Source organism: Ovis canadensis, chromosome 24 (assembly GCF_042477335.2).
Source record: "Ovis canadensis isolate MfBH-ARS-UI-01 breed Bighorn chromosome 24, ARS-UI_OviCan_v2, whole genome shotgun sequence".
Taxonomy (NCBI): domain Eukaryota; kingdom Metazoa; phylum Chordata; class Mammalia; order Artiodactyla; family Bovidae; genus Ovis; species Ovis canadensis.
The window spans coordinates 50,914,882-50,933,868 of record NC_091268.1 but is presented as its reverse complement, the minus strand read 5'-3'; the positions used below and the strand labels follow the sequence as shown (position 1 = coordinate 50,933,868).

The window sequence follows — 18,987 nt, the reverse complement described above, 5'->3', positions numbered from 1 at the left end:
CGGGCCCGCGGCTCCATCCACCACCGCCACCTCCGCCGTGGCCCTCGGCTCCACACGCGCTCTGGCCAGCCCCTCAGACACACCCACCCCCACCCCCACCGCCACGGCCACGGCCACGCCCACGCCCACGCCCGCGGCCGCCGCCACCCCCAGCACCGGCATCATCTCCTCCGGCCCCACCACCCACCGCACACACAGCACCTTCCCTGTCCAGGCAACCTCGGCCAGCACGCCGGCCGCCACCTCCATCTTCACCACTCCCCGCAGCACGGCGACTCCCTTCGGCTCCGGCACCATTCCCGCCACATCGCTAGGCGCCTCCTCCCCGGCCTCCGGCAGTACCGGGGCCAGCACCACTCCGGCCGAGGCGGCCAGCCCACCTGCCCCCAGCACCAGTGGGCCGCCCCCGCACCCCACCACCACGGCGACTCCTCCCAGTGACGCCTCTAGCCAGCCTGTCGCCACGGAGGTGCCCTCTCCGCCGTCCCTCACATCCTCCGCCACGCCCAGCAGCACACTCTATGCTCCCGCGTCCACCACCTCCACTCCCGTGGACACCAATAGCCCGACCTCGTCCACGGGGGTGCCTCGCTCCCCTCCACCTGCCCCCAGCACAGAGCCCGCCTCCGCCTCCACCCCGAACACCAGCCCTCTGCCCACCGACATGACCACACTCCCCGCCACCCACACCACTGCCGGCCCCTCGCCTCCCGCCAGCACGCCCACCGGGTCCAGCACGCAGGTCGCCACTCCCAGGGACACCGCAGCCCCGGCCACCTCCCTCACGGCCACTCTGCCCTCTGCCGCCGCGGCACACACCACCGGGGCGGCTAGCACCCTCCGGGTGACCACACCCACGCCCACAGCACCGCCCAGCGCTCCGGTCCTCACCGCTTCCACCATCTACTCCAGCGGGAGCACCCTCACTTCCGCCTTCACCTCACGCCTCCCGGCCTCCGCCACGCCGCACACATCCACGACTCTCCCTCCCTCCTCGGTCAGGACGCCAGCCCCCAGCTCCACGCCCGCCACCACCGAGGCCACATCCACCGGGCCCGCGGCTCCATCCACCACCGCCACCTCCGCCGTGGCCCTCGGCTCCACACGCGCTCTGGCCAGCCCCTCAGACACACCCACCCCCACCCCCACCGCCACGGCCACGCCCACGCCCACGCCCACGCCCGCGGCCGCCGCCACCCCCAGCACCGGCATCATCTCCTCCGGCCCCACCACCCACCGCACACACAGCACCTTCCCTGTCCAGGCAACCTCGGCCAGCACGCCGGCCGCCACCTCCATCTTCACCACTCCCCGCAGCACGGCGACTCCCTTCGGCTCCGGCACCATTCCCGCCACATCGCTAGGCGCCTCCTCCCCGGCCTCCGGCAGTACCGGGGCCAGCACCACTCCGGCCGAGGCGGCCAGCCCACCTGCCCCCAGCACCAGTGGGCCGCCCCCGCACCCCACCACCACGGCGACTCCTCCCAGTGACGCCTCTAGCCAGCCTGTCGCCACGGAGGTGCCCTCTCCGCCGTCCCTCACATCCTCCGCCACGCCCAGCAGCACACTCTATGCTCCCGCGTCCACCACCTCCACTCCCGTGGCCACCAATAGCCCGACCTCGTCCACGGGGGTGCCTCGCTCCCCTCCACCTGCCCCCAGCACAGAGCCCGCCTCCGCCTCCACCCCGAACACCAGCCCTCTGCCCACCGACATGACCACACTCCCCGCCACCCACACCACTGCCGGCCCCTCGCCTCCCGCCAGCACGCCCACCGGGTCCAGCACGCAGGTCGCCACTCCCAGGGACACCGCAGCCCCGGCCACCTCCCTCACGGCCACTCTGCCCTCTGCCGCCGCGGCACACACCACCGGGGCGGCTAGCACCCTCCGGGTGACCACACCCACGCCCACAGCACCGCCCAGCGCTCCGGTCCTCACCGCTTCCACCATCTACTCCAGCGGGAGCACCCTCACTTCCGCCTTCACCTCACCCCTCCCGGCCTCCACCACGCCGCACACATCCACGACTCTCCCTCCCTCCTCGGTCAGGACGCCAGCCCCCAGCTCCACGCCCGCCACCACCGAGGCCACATCCACCGGGCCCGCGGCTCCATCCACCACCGCCACCTCCGCCGTGGCCCTCGGCTCCACACGCGCTCTGGCCAGCCCCTCAGACACACCCACCCCCACCCCCACCGCCACGGCCACGGCCACGCCCACGCCCACGCCCGCGGCCGCCGCCACCCCCAGCACCGGCATCATCTCCTCCGGCCCCACCACCCACCGCACACACAGCACCTTCCCTGTCCAGGCAACCTCGGCCAGCACGCCGGCCGCCACCTCCATCTTCACCACTCCCCGCAGCACGGCGACTCCCTTCGGCTCCGGCACCATTCCCGCCACATCGCTAGGCGCCTCCTCCCCGGCCTCCGGCAGTACCGGGGCCAGCACCACTCCGGCCGAGGCGGCCAGCCCACCTGCCCCCAGCACCAGTGGGCCGCCCCCGCACCCCACCACCACGGCGACTCCTCCCAGTGACGCCTCTAGCCAGCCTGTCGCCACGGAGGTGCCCTCTCCGCCGTCCCTCACAGCCTCCGCCACGCCCAGCAGCACACTCTATGCTCCCGCGTCCACCACCTCCACTCCCGTGGCCACCAATAGCCCGACCTCGTCCACGGGGGTGCCTCGCTCCCCTCCACCTGCCCCCAGCACAGAGCCCGCCTCCGCCTCCACCCCGAACACCAGCCCTCTGCCCACCGACATGACCACACTCCCCGCCACCCACACCACTGCCGGCCCCTCGCCTCCCGCCAGCACGCCCACCGGGTCCAGCACGCAGGTCGCCACTCCCAGGGACACCGCAGCCCCGGCCACCTCCCTCACGGCCACTCTGCCCTCTGCCGCCGCGGCACACACCACCGGGGCGGCTAGCACCCTCCGGGTGACCACACCCACGCCCACAGCACCGCCCAGCGCTCCGGTCCTCACCGCTTCCACCATCTACTCCAGCGGGAGCACCCTCACTTCCGCCTTCACCTCACGCCTCCCGGCCTCCGCCACGCCGCACACATCCACGACTCTCCCTCCCTCCTCGGTCAGGACGCCAGCCCCCAGCTCCACGCCCGCCACCACCGAGGCCACATCCACCGGGCCCGCGGCTCCATCCACCACCGCCACCTCCGCCGTGGCCCTCGGCTCCACACGCGCTCTGGCCAGCCCCTCAGACACACCCACCCCCCCCCCCACCGCCACGGCCACGCCCACGCCCACGCCCACGCCCGCGGCCGCCGCCACCCCCAGCACCGGCATCATCTCCTCCGGCCCCACCACCCACCGCACACACAGCACCTTCCCTGTCCAGGCAACCTCGGCCAGCACGCCGGCCGCCACCTCCATCTTCACCACTCCCCGCAGCACGGCGACTCCCTTCGGCTCCGGCACCATTCCCGCCACATCGCTAGGCGCCTCCTCCCCGGCCTCCGGCAGTACCGGGGCCAGCACCACTCCGGCCGAGGCGGCCAGCCCACCTGCCCCCAGCACCAGTGGGCCGCCCCCGCACCCCACCACCACGGCGACTCCTCCCAGTGACGCCTCTAGCCAGCCTGTCGCCACGGAGGTGCCCTCTCCGCCGTCCCTCACATCCTCCGCCACGCCCAGCAGCACACTCTATGCTCCCGCGTCCACCACCTCCACTCCCGTGGCCACCAATAGCCCGACCTCGTCCACGGGGGTGCCTCGCTCCCCTCCACCTGCCCCCAGCACAGAGCCCGCCTCCGCCTCCACCCCGAACACCAGCCCTCTGCCCACCGACATGACCACACTCCCCGCCACCCACACCACTGCCGGCCCCTCGCCTCCCGCCAGCACGCCCACCGGGTCCAGCACGCAGGTCGCCACTCCCAGGGACACCGCAGCCCCGGCCACCTCCCTCACGGCCACTCTGCCCTCTGCCGCCGCGGCACACACCACCGGGGCGGCTAGCACCCTCCGGGTGACCACACCCACGCCCACAGCACCGCCCAGCGCTCCGGTCCTCACCGCTTCCACCATCTACTCCAGCGGGAGCACCCTCACTTCCGCCTTCACCTCACCCCTCCCGGCCTCCGCCACGCCGCACACATCCACGACTCTCCCTCCCTCCTCGGTCAGGACGCCAGCCCCCAGCTCCACGCCCGCCACCACCGAGGCCACATCCACCGGGCCCGCGGCTCCATCCACCACCGCCACCTCCGCCGTGGCCCTCGGCTCCACACGCGCTCTGGCCAGCCCCTCAGACACACCCCCCCCCCCCCCCACCGCCACGGCCACGGCCACGGCCACGCCCACGCCCGCGGCCGCCGCCACCCCCAGCACCGGCATCATCTCCTCCGGCCCCACCACCCACCGCACACACAGCACCTTCCCTGTCCAGGCAACCTCGGCCAGCACGCCGGCCGCCACCTCCATCTTCACCACTCCCCGCAGCACGGCGACTCCCTTCGGCTCCGGCACCATTCCCGCCACATCGCTAGGCGCCTCCTCCCCGGCCTCCGGCAGTACCGGGGCCAGCACCACTCCGGCCGAGGCGGCCAGCCCACCTGCCCCCAGCACCAGTGGGCCGCCCCCGCACCCCACCACCACGGCGACTCCTCCCAGTGACGCCTCTAGCCAGCCTGTCGCCACGGAGGTGCCCTCTCCGCCATCCCTCACATCCTCCGCCACGCCCAGCAGCACACTCTATGCTCCCGCGTCCACCACCTCCACTCCCGTGGCCACCAATAGCCCGACCTCGTCCACGGGGGTGCCTCGCTCCCCTCCACCTGCCCCCAGCACAGAGCCCGCCTCCGCCTCCACCCCGAACACCAGCCCTCTGCCCACCGACATGACCACACTCCCCGCCACCCACACCACTGCCGGCCCCTCGCCTCCCGCCAGCACGCCCACCGGGTCCAGCACGCAGGTCGCCACTCCCAGGGACACCGCAGCCCCGGCCACCTCCCTCACGGCCACTCTGCCCTCTGCCGCCGCGGCACACACCACCGGGGCGGCTAGCACCCTCCGGGTGACCACACCCACGCCCACAGCACCGCCCAGCGCTCCGGTCCTCACCGCTTCCACCATCTACTCCAGCGGGAGCACCCTCACTTCCGCCTTCACCTCACCCCTCCCGGCCTCCGCCACGCCGCACACATCCACGACTCTCCCTCCCTCCTCGGTCAGGACGCCAGCCCCCAGCTCCACGCCCGCCACCACCGAGGCCACATCCACCGGGCCCGCGGCTCCATCCACCACCGCCACCTCCGCCGTGGCCCTCGGCTCCACACGCGCTCTGGCCAGCCCCTCAGACACACCCACCCCCACCCCCACCGCCACGGCCACGGCCACGGCCACGCCCACGCCCGCGGCCGCCGCCACCCCCAGCACCGGCATCATCTCCTCCGGCCCCACCACCCACCGCACACACAGCACCTTCCCTGTCCAGGCAACCTCGGCCAGCACGCCGGCCGCCACCTCCATCTTCACCACTCCCCGCAGCACGGCGACTCCCTTCGGCTCCGGCACCATTCCCGCCACATCGCTAGGCGCCTCCTCCCCGGCCTCCGGCAGTACCGGGGCCAGCACCACTCCGGCCGAGGCGGCCAGCCCACCTGCCCCCAGCACCAGTGGGCCGCCCCCGCACCCCACCACCACGGCGAATCCTCCCAGTGACGCCTCTAGCCAGCCTGTGGCCACGGAGGTGCCCTCTCCGCCGTCCCTCACACCCTCCGCCACGCCCAGCAGCACACTCTATGCTCCCGCGTCCACCACCTCCACTCCCGTGGCCACCAATAGCCCGACCTCGTCCACGGGGGTGCCTCGCTCCCCTCCACCTGCCCCCAGCACAGAGCCCGCCTCCGCCTCCACCCCGAACACCAGCCCTCTGCCCACCGACATGACCACACTCCCCGCCACCCACACCACTGCCGGCCCCTCTCCTCCCGCCAGCACCCCCACCGGGTCCAGCACGCAGGTCGCCACTCCCAGGGACACCGCAGCCCCGGCCACCTCCCTCACGGCCACTCTGCCCTCTGCCGCCGCGGCACACACCACCGGGGCGGCTAGCACCCTCCGGGTGACCACACCCACGCCCACAGCACCGCCCAGCGCTCCGGTCCTCACCGCTTCCACCATCTACTCCAGCGGGAGCACCCTCACTTCCGCCTTCACCTCACCCCTCCCGGCCTCCGCCACGCCGCACACATCCACGACTCTCCCTCCCTCCTCGGTCAGGACGCCAGCCCCCAGCTCCACGCCCGCCACCACCGAGGCCACATCCACCGGGCCCGCGGCTCCATCCACCACCGCCACCTCCGCCGTGGCCCTCGGCTCCACACGCGCTCTGGCCAGCCCCTCAGACACACCCACCCCCACCCCCACCGCCACGGCCACGGCCACGCCCACGCCCACGCCCGCGGCCGCCGCCACCCCCAGCACCGGCATCATCTCCTCCGGCCCCACCACCCACCGCACACACAGCACCTTCCCTGTCCAGGCAACCTCGGCCAGCACGCCGGCCGCCACCTCCATCTTCACCACTCCCCGCAGCACGGCGACTCCCTTCGGCTCCGGCACCATTCCCGCCACATCGCTAGGCGCCTCCTCCCCGGCCTCCGGCAGTACCGGGGCCAGCACCACTCCGGCCGAGGCGGCCAGCCCACCTGCCCCCAGCACCAGTGGGCCGCCCCCGCACCCCACCACCACGGCGACTCCTCCCAGTGACGCCTCTAGCCAGCCTGTCGCCACGGAGGTGCCCTCTCCGCCGTCCCTCACATCCTCCGCCACGCCCAGCAGCACACTCTATGCTCCCGCGTCCACCACCTCCACTCCCGTGGCCACCAATAGCCCGACCTCGTCCACGGGGGTGCCTCGCTCCCCTCCACCTGCCCCCAGCACAGAGCCCGCCTCCGCCTCCACCCCGAACACCAGCCCTCTGCCCACCGACATGACCACACTCCCCGCCACCCACACCACTGCCGGCCCCTCGCCTCCCGCCAGCACGCCCACCGGGTCCAGCACGCAGGTCGCCACTCCCAGGGACACCGCAGCCCCGGCCACCTCCCTCACGGCCACTCTGCCCTCTGCCGCCGCGGCACACACCACCGGGGCGGCTAGCACCCTCCGGGTGACCACACCCACGCCCACAGCACCGCCCAGCGCTCCGGTCCTCACCGCTTCCACCATCTACTCCAGCGGGAGCACCCTCACTGCCGCCTTCACCTCACCCCTCCCGGCCTCCGCCACGCCGCACACAGCCACGACTCTCCCTCCCTCCTCGGTCAGGACGCCAGCCCCCAGCTCCACGCCCGCCACCACCGAGGCCACATCCACCGGGCCCGCGGCTCCATCCACCACCGCCACCTCCGCCGTGGCCCTCGGCTCCACACGCGCTCTGGCCAGCCCCTCAGACACACCCCCCCCCCCCCCCACCGCCACGGCCACGGCCACGCCCACGCCCACGCCCACGCCCGCAGCCGCCGCCACCCCCAGCACCGGCATCATCTCCTCCGGCCCCACCACCCACCGCACACACAGCACCTTCCCTGTCCAGGCAACCTCGGCCAGCACGCCGGCCGCCACCTCCATCTTCACCACTCCCCGCAGCACGGCGACTCCCTTCGGCTCCGGCACCATTCCCGCCACATCGCTAGGCGCCTCCTCCCCGGCCTCCGGCAGTACCGGGGCCAGCACCACTCCGGCCGAGGCGGCCAGCCCACCTGCCCCCAGCACCAGTGGGCCGCCCCCGCACCCCACCACCACGGCGACTCCTCCCAGTGACGCCTCTAGCCAGCCTGTCGCCACGGAGGTGCCCTCTCCGCCGTCCCTCACATCCTCCGCCACGCCCAGCAGCACACTCTATGCTCCCGCGTCCACCACCTCCACTCCCGTGGCCACCAATAGCCCGACCTCGTCCACGGGGGTGCCTCGCTCCCCTCCACCTGCCCCCAGCACAGAGCCCGCCTCCGCCTCCACCCCGAACACCAGCCCTCTGCCCACCGACATGACCACACTCCCCGCCACCCACACCACTGCCGGCCCCTCGCCTCCCGCCAGCACGCCCACCGGGTCCAGCACGCAGGTCGCCACTCCCAGGGACACCGCAGCCCCGGCCACCTCCCTCACGGCCACTCTGCCCTCTGCCGCCGCGGCACACACCACCGGGGCGGCTAGCACCCTCCGGGTGACCACACCCACGCCCACAGCACCGCCCAGCGCTCCGGTCCTCACCGCTTCCACCATCTACTCCAGCGGGAGCACCCTCACTTCCGCCTTCACCTCACCCCTCCCGGCCTCCGCCACGCCGCACACATCCACGACTCTCCCTCCCTCCTCGGTCAGGACGCCAGCCCCCAGCTCCACGCCCGCCACCACCGAGGCCACATCCACCGGGCCCGCGGCTCCATCCACCACCGCCACCTCCGCCGTGGCCCTCGGCTCCACACGCGCTCTGGCCAGCCCCTCAGACACACCCACCCCCACCCCCACCGCCACGGCCACGGCCACGCCCACGCCCACGCCCGCGGCCGCCGCCACCCCCAGCACCGGCATCATCTCCTCCGGCCCCACCACCCACCGCACACACAGCACCTTCCCTGTCCAGGCAACCTCGGCCAGCACGCCGGCCGCCACCTCCATCTTCACCACTCCCCGCAGCACGGCGACTCCCTTCGGCTCCGGCACCATTCCCGCCACATCGCTAGGCGCCTCCTCCCCGGCCTCCGGCAGTACCGGGGCCAGCACCACTCCGGCCGAGGCGGCCAGCCCACCTGCCCCCAGCACCAGTGGGCCGCCCCCGCACCCCACCACCACGGCGACTCCTCCCAGTGACGCCTCTAGCCAGCCTGTCGCCACGGAGGTGCCCTCTCCGCCGTCCCTCACATCCTCCGCCACGCCCAGCAGCACACTCTATGCTCCCGCGTCCACCACCTCCACTCCCGTGGCCACCAATAGCCCGACCTCGTCCACGGGGGTGCCTCGCTCCCCTCCACCTGCCCCCAGCACAGAGCCCGCCTCCGCCTCCACCCCGAACACCAGCCCTCTGCCCACCGACATGACCACACTCCCCGCCACCCACACCACTGCCGGCCCCTCGCCTCCCGCCAGCACGCCCACCGGGTCCAGCACGCAGGTCGCCACTCCCAGGGACACCGCAGCCCCGGCCACCTCCCTCACGGCCACTCTGCCCTCTGCCGCCGCGGCACACACCACCGGGGCGGCTAGCACCCTCCGGGTGACCACACCCACGCCCACAGCACCGCCCAGCGCTCCGGTCCTCACCGCTTCCACCATCTACTCCAGCGGGAGCACCCTCACTTCCGCCTTCACCTCACCCCTCCCGGCCTCCGCCACGCCGCACACATCCACGACTCTCCCTCCCTCCTCGGTCAGGACGCCAGCCCCCAGCTCCACGCCCGCCACCACCGAGGCCACATCCACCGGGCCCGCGGCTCCATCCACCACCGCCACCTCCGCCGTGGCCCTCGGCTCCACACGCGCTCTGGCCAGCCCCTCAGACACACCCACCCCCACCCCCACCGCCACGGCCACGGCCACGCCCACGCCCACGCCCGCGGCCGCCGCCACCCCCAGCACCGGCATCATCTCCTCCGGCCCCACCACCCACCGCACACACAGCACCTTCCCTGTCCAGGCAACCTCGGCCAGCACGCCGGCCGCCACCTCCATCTTCACCACTCCCCGCAGCACGGCGACTCCCTTCGGCTCCGGCACCATTCCCGCCACATCGCTAGGCGCCTCCTCCCCGGCCTCCGGCAGTACCGGGGCCAGCACCACTCCGGCCGAGGCGGCCAGCCCACCTGCCCCCAGCACCAGTGGGCCGCCCCCGCACCCCACCACCACGGCGACTCCTCCCAGTGACGCCTCTAGCCAGCCTGTCGCCACGGAGGTGCCCTCTCCGCCGTCCCTCACATCCTCCGCCACGCCCAGCAGCACACTCTATGCTCCCGCGTCCACCACCTCCACTCCCGTGGCCACCAATAGCCCGACCTCGTCCACGGGGGTGCCTCGCTCCCCTCCACCTGCCCCCAGCACAGAGCCCGCCTCCGCCTCCACCCCGAACACCAGCCCTCTGCCCACCGACATGACCACACTCCCCGCCACCCACACCACTGCCGGCCCCTCGCCTCCCGCCAGCACGCCCACCGGGTCCAGCACGCAGGTCGCCACTCCCAGGGACACCGCAGCCCCGGCCACCTCCCTCACGGCCACTCTGCCCTCTGCCGCCGCGGCACACACCACCGGGGCGGCTAGCACCCTCCGGGTGACCACACCCACGCCCACAGCACCGCCCAGCGCTCCGGTCCTCACCGCTTCCACCATCTACTCCAGCGGGAGCACCCTCACTTCCGCCTTCACCTCACCCCTCCCGGCCTCCGCCACGCCGCACACATCCACGACTCTCCCTCCCTCCTCGGTCAGGACGCCAGCCCCCAGCTCCACGCCCGCCACCACCGAGGCCACATCCACCGGGCCCGCGGCTCCATCCACCACCGCCACCTCCGCCGTGGCCCTCGGCTCCACACGCGCTCTGGCCAGCCCCTCAGACACACCCACCCCCCCCCCCACCGCCACGGCCACGGCCACGCCCACGCCCACACCCGCGGCCGCCGCCACCCCCAGCACCGGCATCATCTCCTCCGGCCCCACCACCCACCGCACACACAGCACCTTCCCTGTCCAGGCAACCTCGGCCAGCACGCCGGCCGCCACCTCCATCTTCACCACTCCCCGCAGCACGGCGACTCCCTTCGGCTCCGGCACCATTCCCGCCACATCGCTAGGCGCCTCCTCCCCGGCCTCCGGCAGTACCGGGGCCAGCACCACTCCGGCCGAGGCGGCCAGCCCACCTGCCCCCAGCACCAGTGGGCCGCCCCCGCACCCCACCACCACGGCGAATCCTCCCAGTGACGCCTCTAGCCAGCCTGTGGCCACGGAGGTGCCCTCTCCGCCGTCCCTCACATCCTCCGCCACGCCCAGCAGCACACTCTATGCTCCCGCGTCCACCACCTCCACTCCCGTGGCCACCAATAGCCCGACCTCGTCCACGGGGGTGCCTCGCTCCCCTCCACCTGCCCCCAGCACAGAGCCCGCCTCCGCCTCCACCCCGAACACCAGCCCTCTGCCCACCGACCTGACCACACTCCCCGCCACCCACACCACTGCCGGCCCCTCTCCTCCCGCCAGCACGCCCACCGGGTCCAGCACGCAGGTCGCCACTCCCAGGGACACCGCAGCCCCGGCCACCTCCCTCACGGCCACTCTGCCCTCTGCCGCCGCGGCACACACCACCGGGGCGGCTAGCACCCTCCCGGTGACCACACCCACGCCCACAGCACCGCCCAGCGCTCCGGTCCTCACCGCTTCCACCATCTACTCCAGCGGGAGCACCCTCACTTCCGCCTTCACCTCACCCCTCCCGGCCTCCGCCACGCCGCACACATCCACGACTCTCCCTCCCTCCTCGGTCAGGACGCCAGCCCCCAGCTCCACGCCCGCCACCACCGAGGCCACATCCACCGGGCCCGCGGCTCCATCCACCACCGCCACCTCCGCCGTGGCCCTCGGCTCCACACGCGCTCTGGCCAGCCCCTCAGACACACCCCCCCCCCCCCCCACCGCCACGGCCACGGCCACGCCCACGCCCACGCCCGCGGCCGCCGCCACCCCCAGCACCGGCATCATCTCCTCCGGCCCCACCACCCACCGCACACACAGCACCTTCCCTGTCCAGGCAACCTCGGCCAGCACGCCGGCCGCCACCTCCATCTTCACCACTCCCCGCAGCACGGCGACTCCCTTCGGCTCCGGCACCATTCCCGCCACATCGCTAGGCGCCTCCTCCCCGGCCTCCGGCAGTACCGGGGCCAGCACCACTCCGGCCGAGGCGGCCAGCCCACCTGCCCCCAGCACCAGTGGGCCGCCCCCGCACCCCACCACCACGGCGACTCCTCCCAGTGACGCCTCTAGCCAGCCTGTCGCCACGGAGGTGCCCTCTCCGCCGTCCCTCACATCCTCCGCCACGCCCAGCAGCACACTCTATGCTCCCGCGTCCACCACCTCCACTCCCGTGGCCACCAATAGCCCGACCTCGTCCACGGGGGTGCCTCGCTCCCCTCCACCTGCCCCCAGCACAGAGCCCGCCTCCGCCTCCACCCCGAACACCAGCCCTCTGCCCACCGACATGACCACACTCCCCGCCACGCACACCACTGCCGGCCCCTCGCCTCCCGCCAGCACGCCCACCGGGTCCAGCACGCAGGTCGCCACTCCCAGGGACACCGCAGCCCCGGCCACCTCCCTCACGGCCACTCTGCCCTCTGCCGCCGCGGCACACACCACCGGGGCGGCTAGCACCCTCCGGGTGACCACACCCACGCCCACAGCACCGCCCAGCGCTCCGGTCCTCACCGCTTCCACCATCTACTCCAGCGGGAGCACCCTCACTTCCGCCTTCACCTCACGCCTCCCGGCCTCCGCCACGCCGCACACATCCACGACTCTCCCTCCCTCCTCGGTCAGGACGCCAGCCCCCAGCTCCACGCCCGCCACCACCGAGGCCACATCCACCGGGCCCGCGGCTCCATCCACCACCGCCACCTCCGCCGTGGCCCTCGGCTCCACACGCGCTCTGGCCAGCCCCTCAGACACCCCCACCCCCCCCCCCACCGCCACGGCCACGGCCACGCCCACGCCCACGCCCGCGGCCGCCGCCACCCCCAGCACCGGCATCATCTCCTCCGGCCCCACCACCCACCGCACACACAGCACCTTCCCTGTCCAGGCAACCTCGGCCAGCACGCCGGCCGCCACCTCCATCTTCACCACTCCCCGCAGCACGGCGACTCCCTTTGGCTCCGGCACCATTCCCGCCACATCGCTAGGCGCCTCCTCCCCGGCCTCCGGCAGTACCGGGGCCAGCACCACTCCGGCCGAGGCGGCCAGCCCACCTGCCCCCAGCACCAGTGGGCCGCCCCCGCACCCCACCACCACGGCGACTCCTCCCAGTGACGCCTCTAGCCAGCCTGTCGCCACGGAGGTGCCCTCTCCGCCGTCCCTCACATCCTCCGCCACGCCCAGCAGCACACTCTATGCTCCCGCGTCCACCACCTCCACTCCCGTGGCCACCAATAGCCCGACCTCGTCCACGGGGGTGCCTCGCTCCCCTCCACCTGCCCCCAGCACAGAGCCCGCCTCCGCCTCCACCCCGAACACCAGCCCTCTGCCCACCGACCTGACCACACTCCCCGCCACCCACACCACTGCCGGCCCCTCGCCTCCCGCCAGCACGCCCACCGGGTCCAGCACGCAGGTCGCCACTCCCAGGGACACCGCAGCCCCGGCCACCTCCCTCACGGCCACTCTGCCCTCTGCCGCCGCGGCACACACCACCGGGGCGGCTAGCACCCTCCGGGTGACCACACCCACGCCCACAGCACCGCCCAGCGCTCCGGTCCTCACCGCTTCCACCATCTACTCCAGCGGGAGCACCCTCACTTCCGCCTTCACCTCACCCCTCCCGGCCTCCGCCACGCCGCACACATCCACGACTCTCCCTCCCTCCTCGGTCAGGACGCCAGCCCCCAGCTCCACGCCCGCCACCACCGAGGCCACATCCACCGGGCCCGCGGCTCCATCCACCACCGCCACCTCCGCCGTGGCCCTCGGCTCCACACGCGCTCTGGCCAGCCCCTCAGACACACCCACCCCCACCCCCACCGCCACGGCCACGGCCACGCCCACGCCCACGCCCGCGGCCGCCGCCACCCCCAGCACCGGCATCATCTCCTCCGGCCCCACCACCCACCGCACACACAGCACCTTCCCTGTCCAGGCAACCTCGGCCAGCACGCCGGCCGCCACCTCCATCTTCACCACTCCCCGCAGCACGGCGACTCCCTTCGGCTCCGGCACCATTCCCGCCACATCGCTAGGCGCCTCCTCCCCGGCCTCCGGCAGTACCGGGGCCAGCACCACTCCGGCCGAGGCGGCCAGCCCACCTGCCCCCAGCACCAGTGGGCCGCCCCCGCACCCCACCACCACGGCGACTCCTCCCAGTGACGCCTCTAGCCAGCCTGTCGCCACGGAGGTGCCCTCTCCGCCGTCCCTCACATCCTCCGCCACGCCCAGCAGCACACTCTATGCTCCCGCGTCCACCACCTCCACTCCCGTGGCCACCAATAGCCCGACCTCGTCCACGGGGGTGCCTCGCTCCCCTCCACCTGCCCCCAGCACAGAGCCCGCCTCCGCCTCCACCCCGAACACCAGCCCTCTGCCCACCGACATGACCACACTCCCCGCCACCCACACCACTGCCGGCCCCTCGCCTCCCGCCAGCACGCCCACCGGGTCCAGCACGCAGGTCGCCACTCCCAGGGACACCGCAGCCCCGGCCACCTCCCTCACGGCCACTCTGCCCTCTGCCGCCGCGGCACACACCACCGGGGCGGCTAGCACCCTCCGGGTGACCACACCCACGCCCACAGCACCGCCCAGCGCTCCGGTCCTCACCGCTTCCACCATCTACTCCAGCGGGAGCACCCTCACTTCCGCCTTCACCTCACCCCTCCCGGCCTCCGCCACGCCGCACACATCCACGACTCTCCCTCCCTCCTCGGTCAGGACGCCAGCCCCCAGCTCCACGCCCGCCACCACCGAGGCCACATCCACCGGGCCCGCGGCTCCATCCACCACCGCCACCTCCGCCGTGGCCCTCGGCTCCACACGCGCTCTGGCCAGCCCCTCAGACACACCCACCCCCACCCCCACCGCCATGGCCACGGCCACGCCCACGCCCACGCCCGCGGCCGCCGCCACCCCCAGCACCGGCATCATCTCCTCCGGCCCCACCACCCACCGCACACACAGCACCTTCCCTGTCCAGGCAACCTCGGCCAGCATGCCGGCCGCCACCTCCATCTTCACCACTCCCCGCAGCACGGCGACTCCCTTCGGCTCCGGCACCATTCCCGCCACATCGCTAGGCGCCTCCTCCCCGGCCTCCGGCAGTACCGGGGCCAGCACCACTCCGGCCGAGGCGGCCAGCCCACCTGCCCCCAGCACCAGTGGGCCGCCCCCGCACCCCACCACCACGGCGACTCCTCCCAGTGACGCCTCTAGCCAGCCTGTCGCCACGGAGGTGCCCTCTCCGCCGTCCCTCACATCCTCCGCCACGCCCAGCAGCACACTCTATGCTCCCGCGTCCACCACCTCCACTCCCGTGGCCACCAATAGCCCGACCTCGTCCACGGGGGTGCCTCGCTCCCCTCCACCTGCCCCCAGCACAGAGCCCGCCTCCGCCTCCACCCCGAACACCAGCCCTCTGCCCACCGACATGACCACACTCCCCGCCACCCACACCACTGCCGGCCCCTCGCCTCCCGCCAGCACGCCCACCGGGTCCAGCACGCAGGTCGCCACTCCCAGGGACACCGCAGCCCCGGCCACCTCCCTCACGGCCACTCTGCCCTCTGCCGCCGCGGCACACACCACCGGGGCGGCTAGCACCCTCCGGGTGACCACACCCACGCCCACAGCACCGCCCAGCGCTCCGGTCCTCACCGCTTCCACCATCTACTCCAGCGGGAGCACCCTCACTTCCGCCTTCACCTCACGCCTCCCGGCCTCCGCCACGCCGCACACATCCACGACTCTCCCTCCCTCCTCGGTCAGGACGCCAGCCCCCAGCTCCACGCCCGCCACCACCGAGGCCACATCCACCGGGCCCGCGGCTCCATCCACCACCGCCACCTCCGCCGTGGCCCTCGGCTCCACACGCGCTCTGGCCAGCCCCTCAGACACACCCACCCCCACCCCCACCGCCACGGCCACGGCCACGCCCACGCCCACGCCCGCGGCCGCCGCCACCCCCAGCACCGGCATCATCTCCTCCGGCCCCACCACCCACCGCACACACAGCACCTTCCCTGTCCAGGCAACCTCGGCCAGCACGCCGGCCGCCACCTCCATCTTCACCACTCCCCGCAGCACGGCGACTCCCTTTGGCTCCGGCACCATTCCCGCCACATCGCTAGGCGCCTCCTCCCCGGCCTCCGGCAGTACCGGGGCCAGCACCACTCCGGCCGAGGCGGCCAGCCCACCTGCCCCCAGTACCAGTGGGCCGCCCCCGCACCCCACCACCATGGCGAATCCTCCCAGTGACGCCTCTAGCCAGCCTGTCGCCACGGAGGTGCCCTCTCCGCCGTCCCTCACATCCTCCGCCACGCCCAGCAGCACACTCTATGCTCCCGCGTCCACCACCTCCACTCCCGTGGCCACCAATAGCCCGACCTCGTCCACGGGGGTGCCTCGCTCCCCTCCACCTGCCCCCAGCACAGAGCCCGCCTCCGCCTCCACCCCGAACACCAGCCCTCTGCCCACCGACCTGACCACACTCCCCGCCACCCACACCACTGCCGGCCCCTCGCCTCCCGCCAGCACGCCCACCGGGTCCAGCACGCAGGTCGCCACTCCCAGGGACACCGCAGCCCCGGCCACCTCCCTCACGGCCACTCTGCCCTCTGCCGCCGCGGCACACACCACCGGGGCGGCTAGCACCCTCCGGGTGACCACACCCACGCCCACAGCACCACCCAGCGCTCCGGTCCTCACCGCTTCCACCATCTACTCCAGCGGGAGCACCCTCACTTCCGCCTTCACCTCACCCCTCCCGGCCTCCGCCACGCCGCACACATCCACGACTCTCCCTCCCTCCTCGGTCAGGACGCCAGCCCCCAGCTCCACGCCCGCCACCACCGAGGCCACATCCACCGGGCCCGCGGCTCCATCCACCACCGCCACCTCCGCCGTGGCCCTCGGCTCCACACGCGCTCTGGCCAGCCCCTCAGACACACCCACCCCCACCCCCACCGCCACGGCCACGGCCACGCCCACGCCCACGCCCGCGGCCGCCGCCACCCCCAGCACCGGCATCATCTCCTCCGGCCCCACCACCCACCGCACACACAGCACCTTCCCTGTCCAGGCAACCTCGTCCAGCACGCCGGCCGCCACCTCCATCTTCACCACTCCCCGCAGCACGGCGACTCCCTTCGGCTCCGGCACCATTCCCGCCACATCGCTAGGCGCCTCCTCCCCGGCCTCCGGCAGTACCGGGGCCAGCACCACTCCGGCCGAGGCCGCCAGCCCACCTGCCCCCAGCACCAGTGGGCCGCCCCCGCACCCCACCACCACGGCGACTCCTCCCAGTGACGCCTCTAGCCAGCCTGTCGCCACGGAGGTGCCCTCTCCGCCGTCCCTCACATCCTCCGCCACGCCCAGCAGCACACTCTATGCTCCCGCGTCCACCACCTCCACTCCCGTGGCCACCAATAGCCCGACCTCGTCCACGGGGGTGCCTCGCTCCCCTCCACCTGCCCCCAGCACAGAGCCCGCCTCCGCCTCCACCCCGAACACCAGCCCTCTGCCCACCGACATGACCACACTCCCCGCCACCCACACCACTGCCGGCCCCTCGCCTCCCGCCAGCACGCCCACCGGGTCCAGCACGCAGGTCGCCACTCCCAGGGACACCGCAGCCCCGGCCACCTCCCTCACGGCCACTCTGCCCTCTGCCGCCGCGGCACACACCACCGGGGCGGCTAGCACCCTCCGGGTGACCACACCCACGCCCACAGCACCGCCCAGCGCTCCGGTCCTCACCGCTTCCACCATCTACTCCAGCGGGAGCACCCTCACTTCCGCCTTCACCTCACCCCTCCCGGCCTCCGCCACGCCGCACACATCCACGACTCTCCCTCCCTCCTCGGTCAGGACGCCAGCCCCCAGCTCCACGCCCGCCACCACCGAGGCCACATCCACCGGGCCCGCGGCTCCATCCACCACCGCCACCTCCGCCGTGGCCCTCGGCTCCACACGCGCTCTGGCCAGCCCCTCAGACACACCCACCCCCACCCCCACCGCCACGGCCACGGCCACGCCCACGCCCACGCCCGCGGCCGCCGCCACCCCCAGCACCGGCATCATCTCCTCCGGCCCCACCACCCACCGCACACACAGCACCTTCCCTGTCCAGGCAACCTCGGCCAGCACGCCGGCCGCCACCTCCATCTTCACCACTCCCCGCAGCACGGCGACTCCCTTCGGCTCCGGCACCATTCCCGCCACATCGCTAGGCGCCTCCTCCCCGGCCTCCGGCAGTACCGGGGCCAGCACCACTCCGGCCGAGGCGGCCAGCCCACCTGCCCCCAGCACCAGTGGGCCGCCCCCGCACCCCACCACCACGGCGACTCCTCCCAGTGACGCCTCTAGCCAGCCTGTCGCCACGGAGGTGCCCTCTCCGCCGTCCCTCACATCCTCCGCCACGCCCAGCAGCACACTCTATGCTCCCGCGTCCACCACCTCCACTCCCGTGGCCACCAATAGCCCGACCTCGTCCACGGGGGTGCCTCGCTCCCCTCCACCTGCCCCCAGCACAGAGCCCGCCTCCGCCTCCACCCCGAACCCCAGCCCTCTGCCCACCGACCTGACCACACTCCCCGCCACCCACACCACTGCCGGCCCCTCGCCTCCCGCCAGCACGCCCACCGGGTCCAGCACGCAGGTCGCCACTCCCAGGGACACCGCAGCCCCGGCCACCTCCCTCACGGCCACTCTGCCCTCTGCCGCCGCGGCACACACCACCGGGGCGGCTAGCACCCTCCGGGTGACCACACCCACGCCCACAGCACCGCCCAGCGCTCCGGTCCTCACCGCTTCCACCATCTACTCCAGCGGGAGCACCCTCACTTCCGCCTTCACCTCACCCCTCCCGGCCTCCGCCACGCCGCACACATCCACGACTCTCCCTCCCTCCTCGGTCAGGACGCCAGCCCCCAGCTCCACGCCCGCCACCACCGAGGCCACATCCACCGGGCCCGCGGCTCCATCCACCACCGCCACCTCCGCCGTGGCCCTCGGCTCCACACGCGCTCTGGCCAGCCCCTCAGACAC

At 73.6% G+C, this 18,987-nt stretch overlaps 1 protein-coding gene across 1 annotated transcript; it reads left to right on the top strand.

Annotated features, from left to right (window-relative positions):
* Positions 1-1,528: 1,528 nt before the first annotated feature.
* LOC138428886 (uncharacterized) lies at positions 1,529-18,571 on the top strand (the record flags this gene model as incomplete). Its single annotated transcript, XM_070289474.1, has 9 exons — positions 1,529-1,600; positions 2,747-2,815; positions 4,865-4,915; positions 7,043-7,297; positions 8,354-8,428; positions 9,056-9,121; positions 12,191-12,301; positions 17,804-17,878; positions 18,521-18,571. Coding segments are annotated over 9 exons (825 nt in total), but the record flags the coding sequence as incomplete, so codon positions are not given.
* Between the last annotated feature and the right edge of the window lie 416 nt (positions 18,572-18,987).